Here is a 26,233-nt window from a genome sequence, read left to right as displayed (position 1 = left end):
TGATTAATTAGATTCTAACCCTGACTTCACCCTGCTGGGCCTGAAGTAAGAATCTAAGCTCCCTTGGTTCCCACTTGTTCTTCAAGGATTAAAAGAAGCGTTTGTGAGTAACAGAAGCAAGAATTATCTTTTCAGAGACCTCAGTCTTTCATTATCTGAGTTTTAAACTCCTCTGAAACCCTTCTCGGGGGCCGTTGTTGGGTTTCTGCTTCTTGTTAATGTAATGAAAATTCTTGAGCCTGTATTTAGAAATGAAAGGAGACTTCCATACTGGGCTAGAGCTATAAAAGGTGTTAAAATCCATTACTAGTGCTCATGCAGCCTGAATTTACAGAAAGGACAGAGCTTCTATCAAGCTGCCTCCGCACAGCCTTTTATCAGAGCTTCAGTTTGAGGAGAGATGGCTCTTCCCTGCCGAGAGAGGTACTTTGGGATGAAAGAGCTCTCGACCTCAAGGCTGCCCTGCTTTCATCTCTACTCAATGAGAAGATTCGTGAAGTTAAAATGTCTCTTTCTATACCAATTGTCACATAAATTTGGCCACCAAGCGCTCTCACAGAAGGTCAGAACGGGTAAGACTGAAAGGGACCACAGTGGGTCACGGAGTGCAACCTCCCTGCTCTAGCAGGGTTATCCCAGAGCACATGGCACGGGATTGTGTCCCGATGGCTTTGGGATATCTCCAAAGAGGGAGACTCCACACCGTCTCTGGACAACCTGTTCCCTTGTGTGGCGACTTCAGTGACGAGCATTTTTCTAACACTTGGACCTCACTTAGACCTTGTTGGGTGCTCTGTTTCACGGATTAAATCAAGCATCAAAGAACATTCTTTTTAAATAAAAATGTTATCTATTCCGTATTTTGCAACGCTCAGGGGACACGGACAGTCCTCACTCCCCTCAGGGACACGGGGCATCCCCGCTTCCCTTAGGGACACGGACGGTCCCGTCAGGAACACGGACAATCCCTGCTCCCCTCATGGGACGCGGGACAGTTCCCGATCCCCTCAGAGCCACGGGACGGTCCCCTCAGAGCCACGGGCAATCCCGGCTCCTCTCAGGGCCACGGGACACTCCCCGTTGCCCTCGGGGCACCGCCGCTCCCCTCCCGCCGGGCCGCCATGGCCGGCGCGTTGCTATGGCGCGGCCCCGCCCCGCCCCTCTCCGCGCGTCCCAACATGGCGGCGGCGGGCGGGGGCCGGCGGGCCCTGCTCCCGCTCCCGCTCCCGCTCCCGGTGCTGTTCCCGGCGCTGATCCCGGTGCTGCTGGCGGCTGCCGCCACGGCGCGGCTGTACCGACCCGGGCACGACCCGCTGACCGTGCTGACGGCCGGCTCCGTGCGGCCGGCGCTGCTCAACTCCTCGGCCGCCTGGGTGGTGCAGTTCTACAGCTCGTCCTGCGGCCACTGCATCGCCTTCGCGCCCACCTGGCGAGCGCTGGCGGGGGACGTCAAAGGTGAGGCTCGGACCGGGTCACCGCGCACGGGCCCACCGGCCTGGCCGCTGTCCTGCGGCCCTTCGCGGCCTCCCGCGGTGCCCGGAGCTGGTGCAGGGCCGCGGCGGTGCCTCGCGGTGCCCCGAGAGACTCTGGGCTGGGTGACCGCGGGGCCTCGGTCACTGTGTCACCTGTGGGCCATGCCACGTGTGCCCGGGGGTTGTGTGAGCCGCGGTGCCTCGGCGTGTGAGCGTCACCCTCATCCCTCTGCTCTGGTTGTGCCTTGGTGTGTGAGCATCACCCTCATCCCTCTGCTCTGGTTGTGCCTTGGTGTGTGAGCATCACCCTCATCCCCTGCTCTGGTTGTGCCTCGGTGTGTGAGCATCACCCTCATCCCTCTGCTCTGGTGGTGCCACACAGCCAAAGTAGCACATGGGACAGAGCAAGGGGTGGGTGGTGGAAGCACAATTCCAAATTAAAGGTTTTGAAGGAATCCAGGGATAAAACATCACCTTGCACGCACACAGCAGTCCAGCTGTGGGTTTGCATGCAAGTGTCCCTGTGTACCCGAGGTTTGTTTAGACTGAGCTCTTGAAGGCACGATGTATATCTTCTAAATGTTTTATAAAGAGAACAGGTTTTTTTCAGAGAATAAACAAGAAAATACTGTGGTACTGGAGAGGCCAGGCACACACTTGATTTATATCTTGCAAATTCAGTGTAGTGTGGATGGGCTCAAAGGGGGAAAAGGATCACCAGGAAATAACACAAAAATCAAGCAAAGTGAGAACCAGGTTTTCAGATTTATCAATTAGTGACTTAAAAAGAAATGGTGGCCTCCACAGTTTATGCTGAGGGACCTGCCTTGCTGTGTCTTAGCCTGCTCAGTTTTTTTTGGCAGGTGCTGAAGTGTTTTACTCTATTTGTAGATGTAGGGAAACAAACAGGCCCCTGAGGTATCGATTAAAGTTCAGTACTTCTGCTGGGGAGGAAACCTGAGATCAAATTTGTAGGAAATGTTATGCTTAATATAGCAGTGTAAAAGGCTTTTGAACTACTCTTAATTTCACATTTCACCCAAGAGACGTTTCTAGGATGGAGACAGCAGTTCTAATGCACTCATCATTTCGCTTTGAGAGAGAGTGAAGAGCTCTGGCTGTTCTGTGACACTCTGAAAAGTGTTAACAACTCACATGAAATGTAGGTGCAGTATTAGGTGTATGTTTAGATATATGGAAGTGGAAACCAACCCAAAAATAGGTCCTGATGAACTCATCACACACTGAGGAGTTGTGATTGATGAGCAAAAACTCAGAGAGAAAGAGAGCAGTCATGGTTTTCAGAGCACTTCACGTGCTCCTTACTTGCATGAAGGGTTTGTTTATAAACCAGTAGCTTTTTTCTGTTTAATTTGCATAGATTTATGTAACATTTTGTCTACTGCTTTGATCTGCTTGTGGCCAAAATAATATTAGATCTTCTCCTCCTTTGAAGTAACAGGGAGGTCTTTGAGCACAGCAGTGGAGAGCATAAGAGCCCAAACTGGCCAGAGCTTTGGTCAAAATAAAACGGGAATTTACACAGGATTACAGCAGTGTGGTACCTTTGTAACTCGTAAAGGCTTCTTCAAATACGTATTTTCTTTCTCACCTGCAGTCATGGTAACTGCAAATACTGTTATGCACTTGTATTACTGCAGCCAGTTAAAGGCCTCTCTCTCCTTTAACCATTACATTTTTATGAAGACTTTCATTTAGAAAGTGGATTTTGAAACTTTGTGGACATTGGCACTACCAGCAAATGCAATTGGCTTTTGATGTTACTTGTCTGCAAAATGTTTCTATTTTCAAGTTGGGATGAGTGGCTTTTAGGAGGAGGCTGAGAACAGTCACACTTTTCATTGGTAGCTTCATCAAAGAAACCAAACCCAAAACATTTTGCCCACTTAATCTGTCTCAATATTTCTTTTTCAAAAATATTTACTCATCTGCTAGGATATTAAAGATATCCTTGAGGATGCAGGTTCATTTACATTAGGGAACTCCTGGGTCACTGGGGTTACGTTTGCTGATTTGGTGTCCAAACAAAATCCGGTTAAATTGGCGCAACAGCTTTGTCCAAAAAAGGCCTGTGCTAATAGACTTAATTTTTATTTCATTTCTCATTTGCTAAATCTTGGCAATACTACCATTGCAGACTTCACAGCAGAACATAATCCTCCTGAAAAATAGGATCAGTGCTTGCTTTTGTGTAATTTATGTTTTTATTTTGATACTCCCTCTCAGAACAGGCTTTAAGCTCAGTCAGTGCTGCTGCTTTCCTAATCACACATTTCATTTTATTACAGCAGTGGCCAAAGTGGCCATTAGAGTTAATTGTCCTTTTTCTGTCTAAAAGATGATTAAGTCTATCCAGAAAAATATCTCTGGGCTGGAATTATGCGTAGTAACAAACCCTTGGAAATCCCACATGGAACAACCTGTGAACTACACACAGAATCAATCCACTCCTCAGGATCTGGAATAACTGTTCCAAATTCAGCAATAATGATTTCCTACTACAAATTGTTCTTTGAATACATTTGGTGGGGAACCAAATCACCTTGTCATCATTCAGGAAACAGCCTAGTGTCAAAATAGGCAACTCTCAAGTAGCTGTGAGGGAGAGGTGCCTTGCCATGAGCCTTTTACCTCCCTGACTGAAACTTCCTGATGGAAAACACCCAGCTGGAGAGGATGCTCCAGGTTTGTGAAAAGAAAGCATATTCCTTGTAATTCCCTGGTTCCTGCTCTGTGGCACTTCTCAGGCAGGAGGTTTGACCCACCTGCAGGTTTCCAGTTTGTCCAGCACAGTCTCCTGTCATTCACTGGAACTTGTTTAGCATAAACAGAGATTGTATTGGTTAATGCATCATTCATCTGCCTCTTTCCCATCGTTTGTGAGTCAGTATTTCAAAACCACTGATGCTAATTTAATGTTAATCAGCATTTTAAAACAAGCCGACCCAGGCTACAGTGCCGCTGTAACTCCAGAGTGTAGGCTGCACACTGCAGCAACTCTGGCATCCCTTGGAAAGGAAGAGCTCCGTTTCCAGCAGCAGGAATGCTCAGCAGCACATCCCAGCTGGTTTCTTTAACCCGGGTGTTTAGCTGGGGTGGGGCTGCTTTGTTGTGCTGGGTTATTTGCATTGTGTTCAGAGAGCCCCTATTCATGGCGTGGAGGAGGATCCAGACAGGTGGAAAAAGGAGGAGGAGTGGTGAAGGTTGAATGAGGGAGATACCCAGAAGCCAAACTTTTCTTTTGTATTTTGCATTTTATGTGATGAAATGGGCTGTTGTGTCCTTTGTGCTGCTGTGAATGGGTGCCCATCTGCTCCAGCGTGTTTGAGGGCTCTCCTGGTGCCCACTCAGCTCTTGGCACGTTCAGCACAAACCTCTCCATCAGCTGCCCCAGCTCCTCCAAAGACACATAAAGGTCAAGCTAAATTTCAGAGGCAGCTAGGCCAGAACTGTCTGTCAGCTCTTGAACTTGATGAAGCTTTCATGCTCTTTGCTATAAAAGCAGGTTTAATTTTAGTGCTTTTTAAATTTTATTGGGAGTTGTGGGGGGCCTTCAAATTCTGCCCACGGCTGGTGTGATTTAACTTTGCTTTAAGAAGCAGCTGTCTAAGGATTCTCTTGGAGTGGTTCTTCCTTAAAGTGATTGCTGCAGCAGAGCCTGGCTCAAAAAGATAAATTCCCAGCAAAAAGAGAAGGAAAAAGCTGTAAGTTAGTTGAAAGCTTTTACTGAAGTTATATAAGCATATTTATGGAAATACTTGAACTCTTGTGGTTATTGCTGTAAAGAAAACCCAGAGTGGTGCTCAAACTCAACTGTTTAACACTCTGGTTAAAACTCAAGTATTTTTTGGGGTATAACTAATGCATTTCTGAACAATACTGCCAGATACATACATCTTTCAGCTGACACTATATGAACTGGGGGCTGTGTGTAATTCTGAGGCCTCTCAGAAAATTTTAAGTTGGAGAAAAAGCAGCTTGTCAAAAAGGCTCTAGTACAAGGTGCATCAAATTGATGGGTTTGTAATTGACAGCCATGTGGATGAGTAACTGTTGGATGAATTTTATTCAGTTATATATATTCTACATGCTCTATTTTATGAGCACAGCTAATGGGAAAAGCTAAGGAATTCAATCCAGTTCCTTGCAAGTGTTGGGTTGGCCCCGATCTCATCTTCCTGGATTCACCCCTGCAACTGCTGCATTGTGTGTTGGGATTCCTCTTGTTTAGGTGCATTGAAAACACTGGTGCAGCCAAGAAAAACAGGGAGGTTTTAGTTATTTTAAAAATCAGTAGATTGTATTACACTGGGGGATGGAAACGAATGGCAAATGAGAATCGACCCAGGGCTGGATTTTTATGCCACTGGAATCTCTCAGAGTTCTGTTGCTGGTTTCCATGGGAAGCAAGGTAATTCATCAGCTGGGATCCGTGGTCACTTCTGCTGCAAATTGAAAGATATCTTTGTTTCCAGACTGGGAATCTGCAATTAGAGTTGGAGTGCTGGATTGTGGGGAAGAAGGGAACTACGAGACGTGCAAAGAATATGGGATTCACTATTACCCAACTTTTAGGGTAAGTGGCAGAACATCCTGCCTTAGGCAAATGATGCATGTTTTATAGTAATTAAAACCATAAAGTGATGTGTAACTCATTGTTCTGTAGCTGGAGTTTTGCTTTGCTTTGCTGAGAAAATGGCAGAGTTGATAAAAGATTAATTTGAGGGGTTTTTGCTGAATGCAAGAGCTAATGCAGCTGTTTTGAGCAGTAATTCAGTTCTCAGTTCTGAATATGAAAAATTCTTATTGAAAGAAGGTATCATTCTATAAAGTATCATGTTATCACATGTATATAACACCTAGTTTCAGTAGGTTCATTAGATAATCATTTGTATAAATATTTTTCAAATTCACATGTTACAGGATTATTAATAGGGTTTTTAGTTTTGGTGTGTGAAAGTAAAGGGAACACATTGAAATTGCCTCATGAAAACAGCTGATTGCATGACCAGTTAAAAATTTACTGTTGACTGATCCTTCACTATTTTTGTGATTAATTTCATAATTTGCTTAAACTGCTTTTTAAAGGGGATGCCACATTAGCCAAAAGTATCTGCCATTGCTCATTTTTAAGTCTAAATGCAATTTTTACCTTCTCAGTCAGTCTGTATAATCACATTTTTAAGTATGAGCAGAATGTGGTGGATGGAGAGGGTTGAATAAACTGTTTGTGATGACAGGAGAGGGAACAGGAGACATTTTACTGTAGGATTTGTGATCTTTTACCCTGATAATAAGAACAATATTTTTACCCTGATAATAAGAACAATTTATTTTCTTTTACTCTTCAAAGTTTTAGGTGTAAATTGTGATATCCTCTTTATTAAACACTGAATCTTTTCCGTTTTATTTTTTGTAGCAGAAGGCAGCCAAGCTCCCTTAGATCTCCTGTTTAACCACTGGAGGGAGTTGGGAAAATGTGAACAGTGTTCTGAGTGCACACACAGTTGGTAGCACTGATTTGGTGATCAGTTAATTTGTGTTTGGGTTAATGTTTGCAGTGCAGGATCAATATACACCACTGAATTATGCACTACGGTATTTTTCCTCTTGCCCTCGGGTAGGTGAGAAGCAGCTTTTTCAAACTCATAGGCTAAGAGGGAAAACTGTTTCCTGACCAGATAAATTAAAATGTTTTGTAGTTAGAGCTGTAAAAGTGAGAACTCTTGAAAGCCATTTTTGTTCCTAAATTGGGCTTTTTTGTCTGATGGTGACTTCTCTTTTCTCCCACGCAGTACTTCAAAGCATTTACAAAGCAGTTTACAACTGGAGAAAATTACCAAGGTAAGAACATTTTACTGTGAGAAATTCCCAGAGCAGTTTTCCTGTCAGCCAGGGCTGTGTCACACAACAAGCAAAATCCCTTTGCCTGTCAGTTACTTTGGACAGGAATGGGATGGACACTGATTTAAAACAGAATATTTCACGTACTCTATGAAGTGCTAATCAGAATTTTAGGCAGGAAAAACATTTCTTCAAGAACTTAGGGATCACCTTCCTAATTTTTTTTTTTTTTAACGTAGCTCTTAATTTCACAAATGGCTTGTTAATTTTTTTTAATCCCTTTTTTTTCCACCACACCCCTCATCAGCAGGAGATCCAATTTGCTCAGGCCTGACTCCGGTGCCTTTTGATCCCTTGGCCACTTTCCAGGCATCCTGAGTTGCACTGGGAGAGCCCCTATTCAGATGGTGACTCACTGAAAATAGGCTTATCCCAGGGTTTGACAGGATCACAGCTTGAGGTGGTTTGTCTGGGACAAAAGTAATGTTGTCCCTTTCTATGGATGAACATTTAAAAGGCCAGAGGTCAGAGGAGAGACCACCTGCACCATTAACCCTTCCTGTACAAGAGAACCTTAGTGATACCTTTCGGGCATTTGAGATATTTTCTGCTTTTTAATGTGGTTCTTTTAAAGCAAATAAAATATTCTCACACTTCAGTTATTTCCTCCTCTTGTTCATGGCTTTGGGGCCTCTCCATTTGGTAGGAATGATACACCTTGGCAGATTTTAATTCATGATTAATATCCTTATTGCAGTAAAACTGCTGAAGTTGCCCACAGCAACTACTGTGAAAATGTTCACATTGAGAATCAAGCTTTGTTTGAAGAGAAAATCATCAAGGCAGGCAGATGGATACATTTGGAAAAGTCTTGATGTTTTATTAATGTTGGGGTGGGATGACAGCTTTTAAGTATGATCTCACATCAACATTAAAATGAAATCCTACAACTAAATCCTGTTGTTCAGCCAAATATAATGCGGGCTTTTCCAAATTTTAAGCAGAAACCTGACCCAGAAAAGCATGAGAAAACTCACATGCACAGAAAACCTGCATGTGAGTCATTTTTTCCCAGTTTTCTGAAGGGTTGTGGTTTTTTGGAACCTGTTCCCAGCAGGAGCAGATCGAGAGCTGCAAACAGTTCGTCAGATGATGATTGACTTCCTGCAGAACCATTCCCAGGAGGTGAGACCTCCTGCCTGCCCACCACTGGATCCAGTGCTGTAAGTTCCTTCTTTCAAATGTAGCTGCTCCCTGTTTATTCAGTTCATTAAATAAATTGTAGAAGATTAAAAATGAAGTGAGTTTGTTTTTTCTTACTATCAGTTCTGCTATGAGATTATAAAAGGAAATTCCATGAGTGTATTGCATTCTGTGCTAAATTGCTTCTCTTTTCTTCAAAGGTCCAGTGATGTTACATCTCTTTTTGACAAGAACAGCCACCACTATACAGCCATTGTGTTTGAGAGCAACAGCTCCTACGTTGGCCGAGAGGTAACGTGTGACTTGTGGGGGACAGAGTGACTCTGAATGATTTTACCATAAACCAGCTGGATTTGAGCTTATTTAGCCAAGCAACCACTCTCTGATTATAGCACTAGAGCAGGTCACACATATTTGGGGGATCATAAAACCCAGGGATTTTATAGGGCTGTGGTAACTTGCTTACAAAAGAATGTGATGTCATGTTAACTTCTTGCATTCCTGTTTTAGTAGATTAATTTATCAATTGTCAAGCACAATTTTCTTTCAAGATTTGAAAGATCACGACAAAAATATTGTCAGATTACATTCTTGTTTTGTTACTGCTAGAGAACCATTTATAATAGTCATTCTTCTGGGCAGCTGTTTATAATAATCTAAATTCTCCAGTTCTCTTTCTTCATATGTAAATTTTGGGAAATTAAGATGGTAGCATGAAACTATTTGCACAGTTCAGAAACACAGAGGAAGTGGAAATCTTTCAGTTTTGCTTCCCAATAGACTATTAGAGTGGGCATCCTTTCCCCTCCTAATGAGCCTGCTCTTAGCTCAAACAACTGTTACTTTTATCCTAGATCTTGGCAGGAAGAGAAGTGAAGAAAAAAAAATTGCACAATTATCTAGGCATAATCTGTGTGGAAACATCCAGTGTCTGCAAAATGTTTCTGATTAGATTTGGTGCTGACATGGCCCAGTGTCATGAGTGGAGGAGACTGTGCTGCCAAAAGTGGGAATCACTTTGGGAAGCAGGCTGCTTCCAGACATTTGTTCTCTGGAAGCTGCTGTGGTGATACAAGTGGGCATTACTGAAGAAATGTGAAGGTTATAAAGTTCTTCAGCTTTTTATCACACTCACTTTGTTTTTATTAGAGAGGAAGACAGAGTCGTTGGATTAACACAAAGTGCAGTCTGCTTTCAGGATAAAAAATGTTTGCTGGTGTTATGTAGTATTTGAGCTTTAGAGAATAGTGAAACAGAAGATAGCATTGTTTTCATGTTTACAACACGAGACAATATGGACAAACCTTCCCATACTGCTGAAGAAAAGGAGGCCATGTCTCATCAGTGCTGAAAGGCAGGAGGAAAAGACCAGGATAGACAAGAAAAATAAAAAAAAAAGGAAGATGGGAGTAATAATTTCTAGAGAAGAGTAAATCTTCTTCAAGTGAAATTGTTCATGTGCATGGAGCAGCCATAGCTGCGTTTCCTGCAACCAGCTTAATGATGCCCTTAAAGGATGATGCACTTCACCTGTTTATGTGTCTTGTCCTGCAAGATTGGATGTTCCTTGAACAATGTGTAATTCATGTCATCCTTTCATTACCCAGGTTATCTTAGACTTGATCCAGTATGAAAACATCGTGGTGAGGAGAGCGTTGAATTTTGATAAACCTTTCCTGGAGAAACTGGGGGTCACCTCAGTCCCCTCATGCTACCTGATACAGCCCAATGGCAGCCATGGATTAATTAACAAGTAATTATCTGTAAGAGGGTTATGGGGAGGTTCACTTAACTTAGAAAAATGTCAGGATTTGATGTCCTGACACCTCATCAATACATTGTACTGACTGAAGTTGTGTGTTCCCTGTGTTATCAATAAAAGACCTAATACTACTTTTATTTACCACCTTTGGCCATTTATAGCTTTAATTTATTACTGTGGTATTTCTGAAAGGAAAAAGCTTCAAAACAAAAGTGGAAAAAATAAACGAAGCATCAGAGTTCTTAAAAAAATCCCTTTTCTTGTGTGATGTGAATTGACATTTGGGTAAGCATTATTTGCTCTTATTTTGAATGGAATGTCACACCACTAATGCAAGTGATTTGTTATTCATAAATTCAACATTATTTCTTTTCACTTTGTATCAAAACAGACCATGCTGTGGTAGGATTGTAAAGCAGAAACCAAAGTGAATATCTTATTTTATAAATACACTAATTTGCTTTGGACATCCACTTAGTCTGAGATTAAAAGTGATCTCTCTCTGTCCATTTGCAGTTTGAAGCCTCTACGGTCTTTCTTTTCTTCGTATTTAAAGTCACTGCCAGGTGTAAGGAAAAAACTCCTTTTGCCACTCCAGCTGCCTGCTCCAGAAAACAAAGAGGAGAGCACAGAAATCAAGGTGTGGAAAGAGTTTGATAAGTAAGTGATGCCCTTGGTTTTGATAAATTTAGTTACTAAAACTTACCTGCAGCTTTTTCTTGCCATGTGGGAAGCTGTGCTGTAATTTATTATAAAATCCTAGTGCAGTTCCATATTTTACTTCATTTTACTCAGTTCAGTTGTGAGCAGCTTTTCAAACTATTCACAGGTGAAAGTACTGAGGGCTGCCAGTATTTTTAGCAGCAAACATCTGCACTGCTATGGAAGGAATGTTTTTACCAAAAGTATTGTTAAATATTCAATTGCCTTGAAAATACCGAGGATTTATCACCCATTACTGAAATGTGATTTGAATTGGTGGAAAACCTCAGGAGTCATCAGTGTCCCTGAAAAAAAAAAATAGTAAAATACCAAGCTGTAACATTTCTGTGGGAAATTCTCTGTCTGTAGTAGTGAAGCAGTACCCACTAAAAAGGGCTTGTCAAGTGCAAGTATAATAGAAAATACTGAAGTCACTGCAAAAGATGTTTATCACACCAAATCCTCTAAGGTTTATCTTCACCCTCTTTCCCTCTTTGAGAGAAGGATGCAAAGCCTTTGCGGAGAGATAATCCCTCAGCATCTTTAGATGGAAAAGATGTGGGACTGAGTGCTTTCATATAATACGTATTTTCCTTTCACAGACACTATTAGTGTCATCTTCTTTCAGTGACTATTATAAAATACTTGACATGAAACATTCTGTTAGCAAAACAACTTAGTTAAATTGAGCTGCTTTCCAGCAAGGCAAAATCTTGTTGACATGAATCTCCACTCCAAGTATCTTCTAAATAGGATCCTTTTGGAGAACCTCCTGCATTCATGTGGATGTCCCTTTATTTAAGAAACTTGAAGCAGAATTTTGCTGGTTTTTAAAATTTTAAGTGAGTACTTTATTAATTAAGGAGATAAATTCACAGTAAGCCTGTGGTTTAAATTAAGTTATAGATGTGGTATATATGATTATAGATTATTCTGTCTTTTAATATGTTCTTTCCTGCATGTTATTTAGGAGGTGGCATCAGCCAGCGTTTTGAATGATTGGTTTTTAATTCTGTTTTTTTAGAAACAATAGTGCTGCTGAACTCTTGCAAGAAATGTTAACTCTGTGAACTTCTGTTTGCTCAGTTCTGTTGCTCTGTCTCAGTCTGCCTGAAAAGCATTGAAAGTTGGGGCTGTGTGCCTGGTGCATTTGTACTTTGTAAAGTGGGTTTGATTATGAAGATATTTGGTTGTGAGAAGGACCTGTGAAAATGTTTGATTCGGTTTATGTTGTTTACTTGTACCTGTCATAACTCTTGTCTTAAGAGCTGCTGTGATTTAGCTCATAGGGAAAGGATCTGCAGTAAAATTGCTGCATTTGAGAGAGGATTTCTAATTCAGTCCTTTTCAACACTGACATTTTCAGCCTTGTTTGCACCCCTGCCCTGTGTTTAATCCGCTGTTGTTGAACAAAAGCCTCCCTTTGTTCAGAGCATGTCCTGTTTCTGTTCGTGGTCAGCCCAGCAGAGAAGCTGTAATTTCCTTACACCAGGGCTATAATTCCATTACAAGGTAAAGCTGGTTGGGAGGCAACAAGTTCAGTCAAACGTAAAAAAAAATTTTCTTATGTGTGGTTGTGCCTCAGTTATCCAAACCCTGCGTGTGACACTCCAACGGAGCAGTCCCTGCCGGGCAGGACGCTGCAATCACTGTGGGGTGGCCAGTGCTGGAGGAGCTTTAATGACACCTCCTCTCCATCAATTTTACCTCTGTGACTGGTGAGGAAACGAGTGGCAGGGAGCTGCCAGTGCATGCCAGGATTGATGTGTTCCAGGTCCAGGCTGTACATGGCTGACCTTGAGTCGGGATTGCATTTCCTGCTCCGGGTGGAGCTCGCCACGCACAAGGCACTCGAGGGAGCTGAGCTAAAGACCTTCAAGGACTTTGTCACCATCTCTGCCAAGGTAGGCACTTCTGGGCTTTGATTATTTGTGAGGATGAAGCAACTCCTCCACCGTAAGATTTATCATGGGACATAAGTCTCCCAAAATGTCTTGCACAGTGTTTAAGTGTGTGCGTCCTCAGTAGCTTAAAAAAGGGTTTGGTGGGTTTATTTAAAGGCTATTTTTGAGGTATTGTTTGCTGTTCTGACATACTTACAGGGTTAAAATGCAATTTAATTTCACCTTAGGGGGCTCAAAATTAAATAAAGCTTAAGTAGTCTGCAACATATTGAACTAACATTGTAAATATAGTCCATTTATCAGATTTTCAGGATAAGTAGCTATTGTAACCCAGTGGGATTAAACCAACCTTTGTTTTTCATTCTTGACTTTTAGATTTCATTAATGCATACTTGGCAAATGGTGTTCTACTTAGAGATGTTAGCTTCTGTCTAAATTTTGAATATAATTCAGGTACTGTTTTTAATTAAATAGGTATTCAGAAGTAACTGAGATATGGAATATAATTGAGTATTTAAAAATTAAAAATGCTTACATGTTACATTTACATGAAAATATATGTAATAAAATGTGATATGAGTTGGAAAAAATTTAAATGATTTTGCTTTATAATGCCAGCTTCCTGAAATGACCAATAACTTGTTATATTTACTTATTGTGTAGCTAACACTACGTTTTACTTTTAAAAAGTGAATCAATAACACTTAAGGGAATAATAAGGCCTATATGAACCATTTCCAAATATCTGGGTTTATCTGAAAATCAGACAGACAGTTCCTTACCCAGCCAGCTCCCCCCTGCAGCCATCAGAGGTCAGAAATCTCCAGCTGGCCTCATTTCTTTAAGAAAGTGTGGTGGTAATCTTTCCATCATATTATCCCTAAAACATCCTCTGTTCTTCCTGATGGCTCCTGGCCAGCTGATGTCGTTTGCTTCCCTGGCTGTTGGTGATAAATGGGGAATGTTCTCTTTGGGTGCCTGCTCATCTCCACCTGCCCTCTCACACCAGGGGTTGCTGTCCTTTATTTGCATTTTTTAAGTCATCTAACACTTTTCTTGCAGCTCTCATTCATATTTTCAGGGGTTTCTGTTAGAAGACCTTTTTATACTCTTCTCCTGTTTATAGTGGTGATCAATCCAAAAGGCACAGAGGTCTTTGATTCCCTGCTTGGGGAATTTTCATGACTGAAATCCTGCTCCTTCTGGAAGGGTCCTAAAGGATGGCAATCATACTGGACTTAATTCTGTAGTAATTACAACCCTCATCAAAGCATTTCTGCTGTGAAATAATGGCCTGAGCACTGATTTACAGTTCCTCACACTCATCTGCCAGGCGGTGGCTCCTGTAAATTCCAAGTTAAGGAAGTCCCTGATTCCAGATCACTTTGGAAATCACTCTTACACATATGAAAGGGAAAATGTTCTTCTGGATAACAACTCCTAAATTGACAGAAATCTGACTAAGAAGAACTAATTTTTGTGATTGATCTTCCAAAAATGAGAAGGATTTCAGCCTCTCTGTTTCACTGAGGTGTTATACTCTGTTTTGAGCAACATTGTGAACTGAATTATATTCATATGAAATCCTATAGAATGTCAAGTTGTTCTGTAACATTCCTGCCTGCTTTATTTTTAACATTTTGCACCAAAAAACTTGTTGAATTTCATAAACAAAAGCTGGTGTGAGATGGCTTTTTACTGAAAGCAGAACAAGTAATTTATTTGCTCATCAGAAAACAAAATGAAGCATTTTACAGACAGGAAAAACATCTAGATAAAGCCGAAAGCATCTCGCTGCTAATGAGATTTGTACTTGGAAATATTTTCTTCCTTGTTTTTTTTTATTTTTCTCAGCTTTTTCCTGGCCGTCAGCCTGTGGTGAAGTTGTTAGAGACCTTGCAGGAGTGGCTGGTGAGCCTTCCATTAGACAAAATCCCTTATGATGCTATCCTGGATCTGGTCAACAACAAAATGCGGGTAAGCTGTTCCCAGTTCCAGCATAAAACACGGCATTAGGAAAGGATAAGATTCTATATCAATCTCAGACATCACTTACTGATGCTCCCTCAGTCATAATGGAGTTATAAGAAGGTTAAAATGAAAATAAAGTGAAATCATTAGCAGAAAATAAAAACCACATCCACAGGAAGAAATTGAAATGAGAGGAATTGAAACACACAGTCCTGGCTGGGTTTTATAATGAGCAAGCAATACTTGTTCCCTAATGTCATCCCCAGGGATGCAGGATTCCCAGAGGATATTTTTGACTTGCTTTTGCTGTGCCTGCTATCAGCATGATTCTCTTGAAGGTCAGAGTTTAAGTGATGGGGAATTTATTCACTGCAATGTGCATTATTTCTGAAGAGTTTCCCCAAATATTCTTCCGTTTCCTTGCTGGAATCCCCTCCCACTTGGGCAAGGCCCTGTGATAGGGCTGTCTTTGTGCAGAACTTAGCAAGTCTTTCTTCCCTGTTTCTGCCTGAAATTTGGAAACCTCCTTTGTGTGTTTTAGGAAGAGGAGAGAGAAGTCTCAGAAACAAAAATCTTGCACTGGATTTTAGGTGCAACAAATAAGGAGTGGGTTTGTTCTAAGAAGAAATAATACTGAATTTTACAGCCAGTTAAGGCTTTGCACTGTAAATCATGTAAACCTTGTGGAGCAGTTGGGAATTTTGAATGTGCCCAGGGAAGCTGGAGCTCTGTCAGTGTACAGGAATATTTTTGTGTGCTGTGTTCTTAAAAAAAAACCCTCATAGGTTAAACTACTTTGTGTGTTCTGTCAGGCTAATTTTAGTAGGTCTGATGTCAGTGACTGAACATTTTGTGTCACATAGTACATGTCCAAGAGGGATGAGTTTTATGATGATGCTTCAGAGTATCTGAGACTTAAGGATTTTTAAAAGTTTGTTTGCCTTAAGCATGAATTCATCAGCAACAAGTGCAGAGTCATTTATTGATCTTTACCCTGGATCACCTCAATCCCATGTGGGATCAACTGTGCTGCTGTGTTCAGTGGTACATTTAGGCCCCAGAGCAGCACATACTTAAAATGCATCTCTTTTTTTTTCAGATTTCTGGGATATTTCTCACCAGGAAAGTCCAGTGGGTTGGCTGCCAGGGCAGCAGACCAGAGCTGAGGGGCTACAGCTGCTCCTTCTGGAAGCTGTTCCATACCCTCACTGTTCAGGCTGCACTGAGACCAAAAGCTTTGATAAACACAGGTGAGCAGCAAATATTTCTGGTGTGTAAATCCTCAAGAAATCCATTTGTGGAGAAGAGTGGCTGCAGGGCTGCACCAGCAGGGGTCAGAGCTCGGCTGCAGCAGGAAGCCTTGGAAATGTGCTAAATAAAGTGAGTGGCCCTAAAGCTGGGAGTAAAAAAGCAGAAAAAGAAAAAAAAAAAATAGAATTTCAAACAAAAAAATTTTGAGCTCCCTGAAAAGGGATGAAAATGATTCAGGTTACCTGAGGTTGCACTGGGAGTGAAATTTGAGGAAAATGAGGTTTAGCCTTTCACTTCAGTAGCTATGAAAGATGTACAGCCATTAGCTGATCCTTCTGTAATGTTATTTCCTAAATACTGTATGTTATGACTGTTTGAGGGGTTTTTTTTTCAGCTGAATGTACCTGTCATTAATCCCTGCAGTGATTTACTACTTTGCCAGCACTCTGTAAAATTGCTTATTTTTAGACTTGCAGCATCTTGTGAAGCTGATTGTTAATATTCTGGTGATGATTCCTGTTTAAGAAACATGCTGGTTATAAAATCTATTTTCCTCACCCAACGAAAATAGAATTACTAATGCTAAAATTTTGGCCTTCATATGTTTTTATTCCTGCCAGGACATTGCTTTGTTCGGTTACAGTTCTATTTAGTTTTCATTTAAAGCCTTTTAAATATCTTTTCCAAGGAATATGAGAATTCTACATGGACATCATAAAACTCAGAAATTTTCAATTTACCAGTTGTTGATTGTATGTTAGAAAGTATTTTATTATTTCACACTATAAATACATACATTTGTCCAGCATTATTTGCAGTCAGGGTGAAAATCCTTCAAATCTGACTAATTCTCTTGCATTTTTTGATAGCAAATCATCCTGTTGTTGATTTTTATTTCTCTCTTTGTTTTGTTTGTTGTTCATGGGGCAGTAGATTGAATTTCTTCTATTTAGTGCTTTCACTGCCTGGTGAGTTTGAGGGGTTTGCACTGGATGATTTTGAGCTGTTCAGCAGGATCCTGCATAACTTAAATTTCCCCTTTTAGTCCCAAAGTGTTCTGATTAAATCTAAAAAAAATTCTTAATATTTAACTAAACGAAGTTGCACCTCAAATTGTTTCAGGCATGAGCCTGAAGTTAAAAATACATTGTAGAACCTGAGAATTCTTTGGCACAGTTAACCCTGGCTGTAAATCGGGCCAGATATGTGATGATCACTTCTTATGGTGAAAGAATTGGGTCAGTCTGAGACTGTGGGATTATGTCTTGGGAGGTTTTCCTCTCCTTATTGCTTGTTTAAATCCCATCTACTAAAAAGCATGATGTACTCCCTAATCCTTCCCACCACAGGTAGGGTTTTATGGTTCTTGTCCACTTTAAAGATTAGGGTTACCCTGAATTGCAGTAGTTTGGGAGGAAAGAGAAAAGGAGGATTACACGATGATACATGGCAGATGTTAATAGAAGATTCATCTCGGGGCTGATAAAAGAAAAACAAACAAAATGAGCCATTTTGCAATTGTTTTCTTTCTAAAGCAGATGTATTTTTCTTGATCGTCCCCTGTGCTCGAGGGCCTGGCACTCTGGGTGAACTTGCTGTGGCTTTCTTGATGAAATGATTTTTTGGGCTATTTTTGATACATTTTAATGCTGAACGGGGAAATTTGAACCAGGAGTGGGAGCAGCAGGAGGGATCCAAAGGAACTCGGGACAGAACTGCTCACAACCAAGGATGTGTAAAATCATCGTAGAAATCATTTCCTGAGCACACTTAATTACAAGAAATGTGGTATTAGGTAACAGGATGTGTTGGTGGGAATAAGACAAACTTGTGGATTTTATCATAAATTATCTGGATTCTTTTTAAATCTGTTGGTGAATTTGGCAGATCTCCCCACAAAATGAATTTCCAGGGGTGTAACATTGCACAGGAGAACAGATGTAACTAAATAAATAATAAATTTGTGTATGAATCTGTTTCTCCACAAAGACATAATTGGCTGGTAGTTACTTCTGTTGTGTTTGTTGTTGGGTTTTTTCCTAAATACATATTTCCGTATAAATGGTAAAACTGTTCTGCCTGAAATTCGTTTCAACTTCCAAAATAATTTTCCAGCCTTTCTTTTAATGCAGTAATTTAATCTGCTTTAATCTTATAGCTTTTATTTATACATGTCTGTTCAATCACAGATATTGAATGGCTGGGGAGAAATCATTTGTTTTTTAGGATTTCTTTTGGGCTTTCAAGACTTATTTTTGCTGCTGTTTTTAAGAATATCCCGTTGTTGTTCTAAATAAAGGTGTTGATGACAGTCTTGATGTATTTCCCATATCTATAACAGATGAGTGCTCTGATAGTTTGAGCAGGTTTTGTTGAGGATGATTTTTTTTCCCAAGAAAACAAAGCAATAGTAAATTACTCGTGGTGTTCAGCAGCAGGAGTCTGTAATTTGATCAATCTGCACCATAAAATGTGTTTAATTTGACAAGTGTGTGTTCGTGGTAACACACAGTACATTTTAAAATACATTTTGACATAATTTACTGGGTCAATTAAGCATGAATCAGAAATTCTTTGAGACTGAGATGAAACCATTAGGATTTCAACAAATTATATCAGGTTTTCAAACCACTTAGAGATGTAAGGAGCTACCTGCTGACACAATAAAGGCCACAAAGTCCTCAACCTGTGCAGGCCTTATCTTCCTGCTGAATTAATTATCCTTTTGCATTATCTTTAGGGTGAAAGTGAGAATGTTATAGAAAGAATCACGTGTTGGTGTTTATTTTAGGAAGAATTCCTGATTTACTCTTGGAAGTGCAAATGTTGCTCAGCAGCTGCTCCGTGCATTCAGAGCCTGCCAAAAAAGCCGTGGAATTAATAACTGTAATGAGATTGTGGTGCTCTCTAATTCCTCACAATTGTGGAGTAACAGCCACCACAGGCACCTCGTGCAGCACTCACCAGAGGAGGGTTTGACTCTTGGTTTTTCAGTAGCAAGGTCACCATAACTTCAGTGCCTGGGCATGAATGCAGTGGTGAATGCACAACTTAAATATTCATTTAGTTATTGGGCAAGAGCTTGGAGAAAGCCTCTACTTCCACAGGAGTTGTGACATACAGAAAGTGTGAACTTTGCATATTTTAACAATTTCACAAATAATGATAAAAATAATGCCTGGTTTTCGTTTAACTAAGTTTGGTTTTCCCCTCAAATTTTAAGATACTCTGAAAGGAGAAATTTCATTTAGAGAACAGTTTTATTTTATTGTGTTGTTCAGGGTAACTTTGAGCGCAGTTGTACAGACTGAACGTGCTGTATGTATTGGTATAAACAGCCACTTTCAATTGCAAAAGTCATTTGTTTCAGATCTCTGAAGTCAGGTGTCAAGTCTATGGAACAAAAATTGAGCAACTTTTCCTTTCCTTCTCCCCCACTTCACTTTCCTGCTGTTGGAGCTGTGTCTGTCACTTGTCTTGTAGGTCTTGAGGACAACCCCCAGATTGTGCTGCAGGTCATGAGGAGATACATCCAGCACTTCTTTGGGTGCAAGGCTTGTGCTCAGCACTTTGAGGAGATGGCCAAAGAATCCATGGATTCCGTGAAAAGCTTGGACCAGGCTGTTCTGTGGCTGTGGGAGAAGCACAACGTGGTGAACAACAGGCTGGCAGGTAGGGCAGAGAAACACCTGAGACAGAGCTGGGCCTTTCTGCAGAATGAAAAACATCGTGCTCAGAGCTGGTTGCTTCTGAGATTTCACCTGTTGCTTGGTGAGAGGCTCTTTCTGGAGCACAAATCAAAGCCTTCTCCAAAAAGAGCAGTTCAGCTGCTTAGCAGTGGATAAAAAATAATTACATTTCTTCCTGTAACAGTTTAGGGTTAAAACCTGCCTTTGTTTTGTTTTGCAAAACGATGGCAATTGAACAAGAGGCTTTCTCAGGATAAAAGAGCCTCAACTCTTGGCAGATCAGCAGCTGAATAAAATAAAATTACTGTATAAAGGAAATCTGTGCCCCCTCCAGATCCCTGTGTTTGCAGTTAGACCAAAAGTGCTGTTAAAATACTGGTTGTGTTTAATCCATTCTGTTATGGGGATATCAGGTAACTAAAGCACTAAAGAAAATTGGTTTCTCTTTGCACTAAATCCCTGTCTGCTGTTATGGATCTGGGTAATGCAGCATTGGTTACAATTTAAATATGCTACATTGTGTTCTTATTATGCTCATGCTGAATTCCCAAGATTTATGAAGTATTAAATACTGTTGTGAGTACAAACAGTTTGCCTCCTTTCTCTGAGGAGAAAAAAAGTAAATAATTAGAGATTAAATAAAAGCATCCCCTAATTTTGGTTCCTTTTGCTGGGCTGAACACAGGAGCAGGCAACTCCTGTGGACTTGGAGTTGCTAAGTGGTGGAGCAATGCACTTATTTAGAACATTAAGGTATTGGAAAACTCACATGGATATTGATTTAGGTGATGCAGCAGCCAGCTAAAATACCCTTTTAGTAAGAAGTATAAACACACTGGAATAAATAATAATGTTAAATTATGCTTTTTAAGTTTGCTAAAATTTCTCAGTGGGACAGTGATATATTTTCACCCTTAAAAGCTGCATCTGTATTTGTGGCCCCATGTGAGAAATGATGTTTGGTCAATGAGAACACCTTGGGGCAGCCTTGGAGTTGGGTCAGGAGGTGGCTGGATATGGCTCTGCCCTATTGAATTATTCCCTGTTCCTTCAGAATGCACAGGATTTACAGCATTTCCCTCTTTGGCAGGAAAACACCAAGTACAGGGAGGTTTCTGTTTGTAACCTTGCTGTAACACATTTTGTTTCTGCATTTTCTGTTGAAACAAATTGATTGCTGAGTGATCTTTAGGATAAAAAAGCAAATGTGCTCTCTCGCTCGTAAATATCAAGGAGACAACTATTTTTAAATGTCTTTTGAAGCCCTATTTTACCCAAAATCATGGGGAAGTTTCCTGCCTTTAAAAATAATAATAATAATAATAATAATAATAATAATAATAATATGAGAATCTTTATTTCTGAAATACTTTAAGTGTTAGTGTACTAATCAGGTAAATACATTAGGTTTTTTTACCAGATGGAGATTTTTTTTCTAAAAATTATCTCCATTCACATTTTAACATGTTGGGTTTCAGATGAAAGGGTGACACCAGCAACAGTGTTCAGCTCAGAAATGTGGCCAGAGCTGTGAGCATCTGAAATGGTAAAATTAGATCTAATTCAAGACAGTGTTACATGTTTAAAGACTTGGTTTTTAGCTGAAAAATACATCTTAAATGTATTTTAAACATGGCTTTTAAAGTACTGCAGACAGTTTGCTCTGGTAATGATGCAGAGCTGTGGAAAAGCAAGCTTGGGATGGAAATGGTTCCCAACCCAGAAACATGAAAATATCTGAGTGTCTGGCCTTGGAGCTGCTCCTGCAAACCAGGCAGAAAACGGGGATTAAGGAGCACTGAGTGAAAAGAGCAGCTTGTTTTGCACCATAATTCAGGTTAACCCTCGAGGGCCCAGACAGCTGTGTGTTCCTGCCTTCTAAAAGCAGCAATTGCAGGAGTCGGGTTGGGATTGAAATGCTGCAGCTTTTGCTGTGAGAAAAGGGAAATAATTGTGATTCAGTGTTTGTACTTTGACGTGTTTCGGGTCAGAATTGATGAGAAAATTGATGGGAAATCACAAATTTGTGATTGTCTTGGTTTAATTCAAACATTATTGTGCTGTGGCTTTTTATGCCAACCTCACTGGAAGTGGGAACGACTCCCTGTGAGGTGTCTGATGGTGCAGCTTTCCCAGTTCATTCCTCCTGGTGTTTTTTTATTTTTATTTTTCTCCTCTCAATTAGGTGATTTGACTGAAGATCCAAAATTTCCCAAAGTTCAGTGGCCAACTCCAGACATTTGTCCTGCATGTCATGAAGAAATCAAAGGGCTGCACAGCTGGAATGAAGACCAAGTTCTGCAGTTCCTCAAGTCCCACTACAGCAGTGAAAATATTCTCTATAAATACACCGAGAGCCAGGCTGACCCCAGTGACAACGAGCAAGGAGACACAAGAGAGGTGAAAGACAAAAGCCTGCTGAAGAACCCAGGGGGAAATGGAGAAAATAAGCTCCAGGATAAGGAAAACCCAGTCGATTCAGGCTCCAGGGTGTTGGAGAAGCCGGTGGGAAATCCTGGAGCTGTCCAAGGTAGCGGGAAAAGCGCGGCCGCATCCGTGAACCTCAAAGGGACGAGGCAGGCTGTGTCCTTCCTAGGGATTGGATTTTCCAACCTAGACATGAGTCTGTGTGTCATCCTCTATGTGGCATCCTCCTTGTTTTTAATGATCATGTACTTTTTTTTCCGGATGAGATCCAAGCGCTGGAAAGTGAAGTATTATCGTTCCTCGGTGTAGGAGTTCTCGTTGTACATGGCTGTTCAGTCCCAGACACAGCTTTAATATTTATGATCAGGGATTTTATATGCAGTATTCCTTGTTCCAGACCCCTTTCTTCCCGAGGCATTTCCCAGGTGTTCAGCTGAACAGGTGGAGCTGGCCTTGAGATCCCCAGGCTGTGCCCGAGGCCACGTCAATGTCCTCGCAAGGGAGCGTTGCATTTGTCAATTAAGATTTTTCCATGACTTCCCACCAACATCCTTTACTCATTTCCAGAGTAAACATTGCATTATGCAATCCACTGTGCCTGCTGGAGAAGGAAATTGGATATTGTTTTGTGTATTTTCAAGTCAGGTGTTACTTTTTTTTTAATTTATCCAGAGCTGATTTCACCTCCCCGAGTGCTGAACGGTTCCTCTGAGTGGTACCTTGGCTACTTCATTGGGAGAAGCAGGAATTCTGATTTTTTTTTTCAGGAAACAAGAGTTCTCTTTCTGGTTAAATCACTTTAAACCTCTATGACTTTCTGAAAAGTTATTTACATGGCATATTTGAAGTAGGAAGCATTCCATGTTCCAGTCGTTCATCCATCCTCTGGTGCATCCCAGCCAAGGATCTGTGTGTGCCATCACTAGGATGAGAGTTTTGCAGCACTGAGCAGCCTGACTCTGACTGCTAAGTAATTATGGTGTTACCCAGGTGGAAGCCAATCCTGATGAAGTCTAGGAAAGGAAAATGATGCTTTTAGTGAAGGACAGCAAGATTTGTGTTACCATGGCAGAACAGATGGAAAAATCTGCAAACACTGAGTTTCTTCTGTCGAATTTCTCCATCACAACAGGGCAATTAACACTTCCCCTGGTATTTCCAGCTCTGAGCTCACTGAGTGTCAGGGGTAAAGCTGTCTGTGCAGTGCAGAGAACAGCCCTTCCTCCATCCCTGCTGCTGGAGTGCCCTGCTGGGATCAGGAAGGTTCCCAATGGGTAAGGCCCAGAGCTGCCCCGTTCTGGGATGTGGCAGTTCCCTCTACAGGTCAGTCTGGGGTCCTTGGGGCAGCAGTGAGAAGAAGCCATGAAAACATTACAAAATCATCCTTGGGAGTAGGAGTTGCTGTGATCCTGGCTGGGGGGGGGATAATTCACGTCCTGGATAGTGAAGTTTATAATCCTATCCAATGTAATTGAGCATGTTCTAGTTATCCATTACCTAATCTTTAGTTAATCCTAATAGGTTTTGGCCTCAATGTTTTCTCATGGCAGTGAGTTCTCCAGATTAATTATGTTATATAAAAAGGCTTTTCCTTTCAATTCTGCATTTGCAACTTTTAATTTAATTGAATGTTTGCTGGCTCCTCTGTTACACGAGAAGGAATAAGGAGTCCCTGGCCAATTCCCTGGATTTTACCATTGGTGTGTCCTCCTCTGATTTCCCTTATAAGCCCCAGCAGAGAAAGTTTGAAGCCTGGCAACAAAAAAGCACAAAAACTCCACAGGATTATTTTTTCACAATCAGATGTTGGTTGTTCACAAAATTGAGTATTTCTGCTGTGTCTCTGCAGCATCCAATTGGAATAACAGAACTGAGCTGCAGAGATTCACTGTCCCTTGTAGCTTAAGTTTATCAAAATAACACCCACGTAGAGGAACAACTTTCTGGGGGTGTTGTGAACGTGTCAGAGGCAAAAATCTCAGTTCACATGACTGTGTCAGTCCAACATTCCTGCAGAGGTGCTGGGTCTGTGCTCTTTGAGGACCCTCACAGTTCCAGAGTTCTGGCACAAGGAGCCATCCTGGGCCTTGTCTCTTCAGGAATTTATGACTCCCTATCGTTAGAGCACCTGGGCTTGGATATGCAAACACCCTGCAAGCATGAGAGGGATGGTGAGCCCATGGGGAAGGGGAGTCCAGGCTCATCAGGGCCCTTGGGTTTGGGCTGGAATCCAGTGAGAGGAATCCATTCAGAGGAAAACCTGGAGATTCCACATTTAGTGTTGAAAATCAGGTAACTTTTGGGAGGCCTAATCTGGGCAGGTGTTCCCAGCCCACCAGCAAGGACACTTAGCTTTAAAAGCAAATCCAAACACCAGGAAGACCTAACCCAGCACAGCAATGTTGGATCTGGAAAACTGGGCCAGTTTATTCCTGCTGTCAGTATTGTTGCACGTTCTCAAGTTGAAATTCAGTCATTACTGCTGTTGTTTAGAATTCTACCAAACACACAGACCTGGTTTCATTAGCTTTGACTCATTCTGCTCTTTGTCATCTGCACATGAAAGCAAAAGACTTTGGAAAGTTGTAGGGATGATTTTGCCATTAAAAAGCAAGTGTGGGTTTGGATTAATGGAGGGGTTTTGCTACACACATTTAACTTCCACATTGCTGTGACACAACAAAAATGAATCAACACTCAAACTTCAGTGGATTATTTTTGTCTCTTCAGAGTATAAAAGTGTGAAATTAGGATGTTGCTTGCCTGTGTTGGTGCTCCAGCTCTTGCCAGTGAACCAGCCAAGGCTTTCACTTCAATGTCCTCATCTAGGAAGGTTTTCTTGACTTTGAATTCACTTGTGTAAACTTGGTTTGCTTGGTTTTATTTTCTGTATTTTCTAATGACAAATTATATCATTTTATGTCTCTGTAATGAGCCAGTCTGTGCTGGGGGATGGGTGATGCTGCCAGGAAAGTGTTTCTGGTTTAAAAATTGCCTCCAAACCCCATCTCCTCAATCTTGAAGGGTTTATTTGTGTGGTGTGTTGTCCACGGAGGTTCCTGCAATGCCACTTCCCTGGGAGGATCGTGCTGTGCTGGGGGCAGCCAGCTCCAAGAGGGATTTCTTGGCCCTTTGTAATTCATGGAGCTTTCCTTGCTCTCGGGATGTTTTCAAACAGGAAATATTAAAATAAAAGGAGTAGAATGTGCCAGGAGAGACAAAAGCTGCAAGTGCTAAAGAAACCTGGTGAAGTTATTTGTGAGAACTCCTGATTTTCTGTTTCCAGCAGTGTATCCATCCTGCTGTTCCTGCACAGAACTGGATGGGAACGAAGGTCCCAGGTGTGTTGTTGCACATGAGGTGTTGAAAATAGTGATGATACCATTTCAGTAATTTAAATGTTCTATTTATTTGAAGTCATTAACTTGACATTTCCAAGTCTGTTCTGGTTTGGTTGGGTTTTTATTGTCTCGTTCCTCTCTTGGAAGGAAAAGTGACTGTTTTGTACTAAATTGTAAATTAATGTGCTTGTTTAAAATAAACTGCAAACGTTTGGGCAAAGTGGATGCATTTGGGCTCTTTACCTGTGTTTGCAAATTGTCTTTAGCTGAACTCTGTTGCCAGGACAGCTCATGAACATGTCCATTATAAACCATATCCTTCATCTTGGGAAGGTGTATTTTTAAGCCCAGACTTCTCAGGAGCTGCTAAGGAATTTGAACGAGGGAAGAGAAAATGAACCAGGAAGAAAGAAATGTTTGGGTGGGTTGGTTTTTATTAACAGTTGGGGTTTATTAATGGCAGAACCCCAAGCGAAGAAATCCAGGGACAGGTCTGGTGCCTGCTGCACCCTGGGCAGGAGGGCACAGGAGGGTGTGCAGGGGGAGATCAGCACCAGGGGGTTTGTGGGGTCCTGGGTGTCACAGTGTGAGGGACCACGGGGCTGGCAGGTGCCAGGGTCCTGAGTGGGACCCAGCCCCTGCCCTC

General features: G+C 41.4%; 1 protein-coding gene across 1 annotated transcript; it reads left to right on the top strand.

Annotated features, from left to right (window-relative positions):
• Positions 1-1,121: 1,121 nt before the first annotated feature.
• Positions 1,122-25,718, top strand: QSOX2 (quiescin sulfhydryl oxidase 2; the record flags this gene model as incomplete). The annotated part of the gene is made up of 12 exons (XM_082295371.1): positions 1,122-1,455; positions 5,969-6,069; positions 7,289-7,337; positions 8,452-8,560; positions 8,741-8,831; positions 10,148-10,293; positions 10,819-10,962; positions 12,779-12,908; positions 14,763-14,885; positions 15,979-16,129; positions 19,614-19,802; positions 22,005-25,718. 12 exons carry the CDS (start codon positions 1,122-1,124, stop codon positions 22,553-22,555), a joined length of 2,118 nt encoding a protein of 705 aa, XP_082151497.1. The 3' UTR covers positions 22,556-25,718.
• Positions 25,719-26,233: the final 515 nt, after the last annotated feature.

Source organism: Coloeus monedula (assembly GCF_965178545.1).
Source record: "Coloeus monedula genome assembly, chromosome: 21".
Lineage (NCBI taxonomy): Eukaryota > Metazoa > Chordata > Aves > Passeriformes > Corvidae > Coloeus > Coloeus monedula.
The sequence above is the reverse complement of the archived record's forward strand: the minus strand, read 5'-3'. Positions and strand labels throughout refer to the sequence as shown.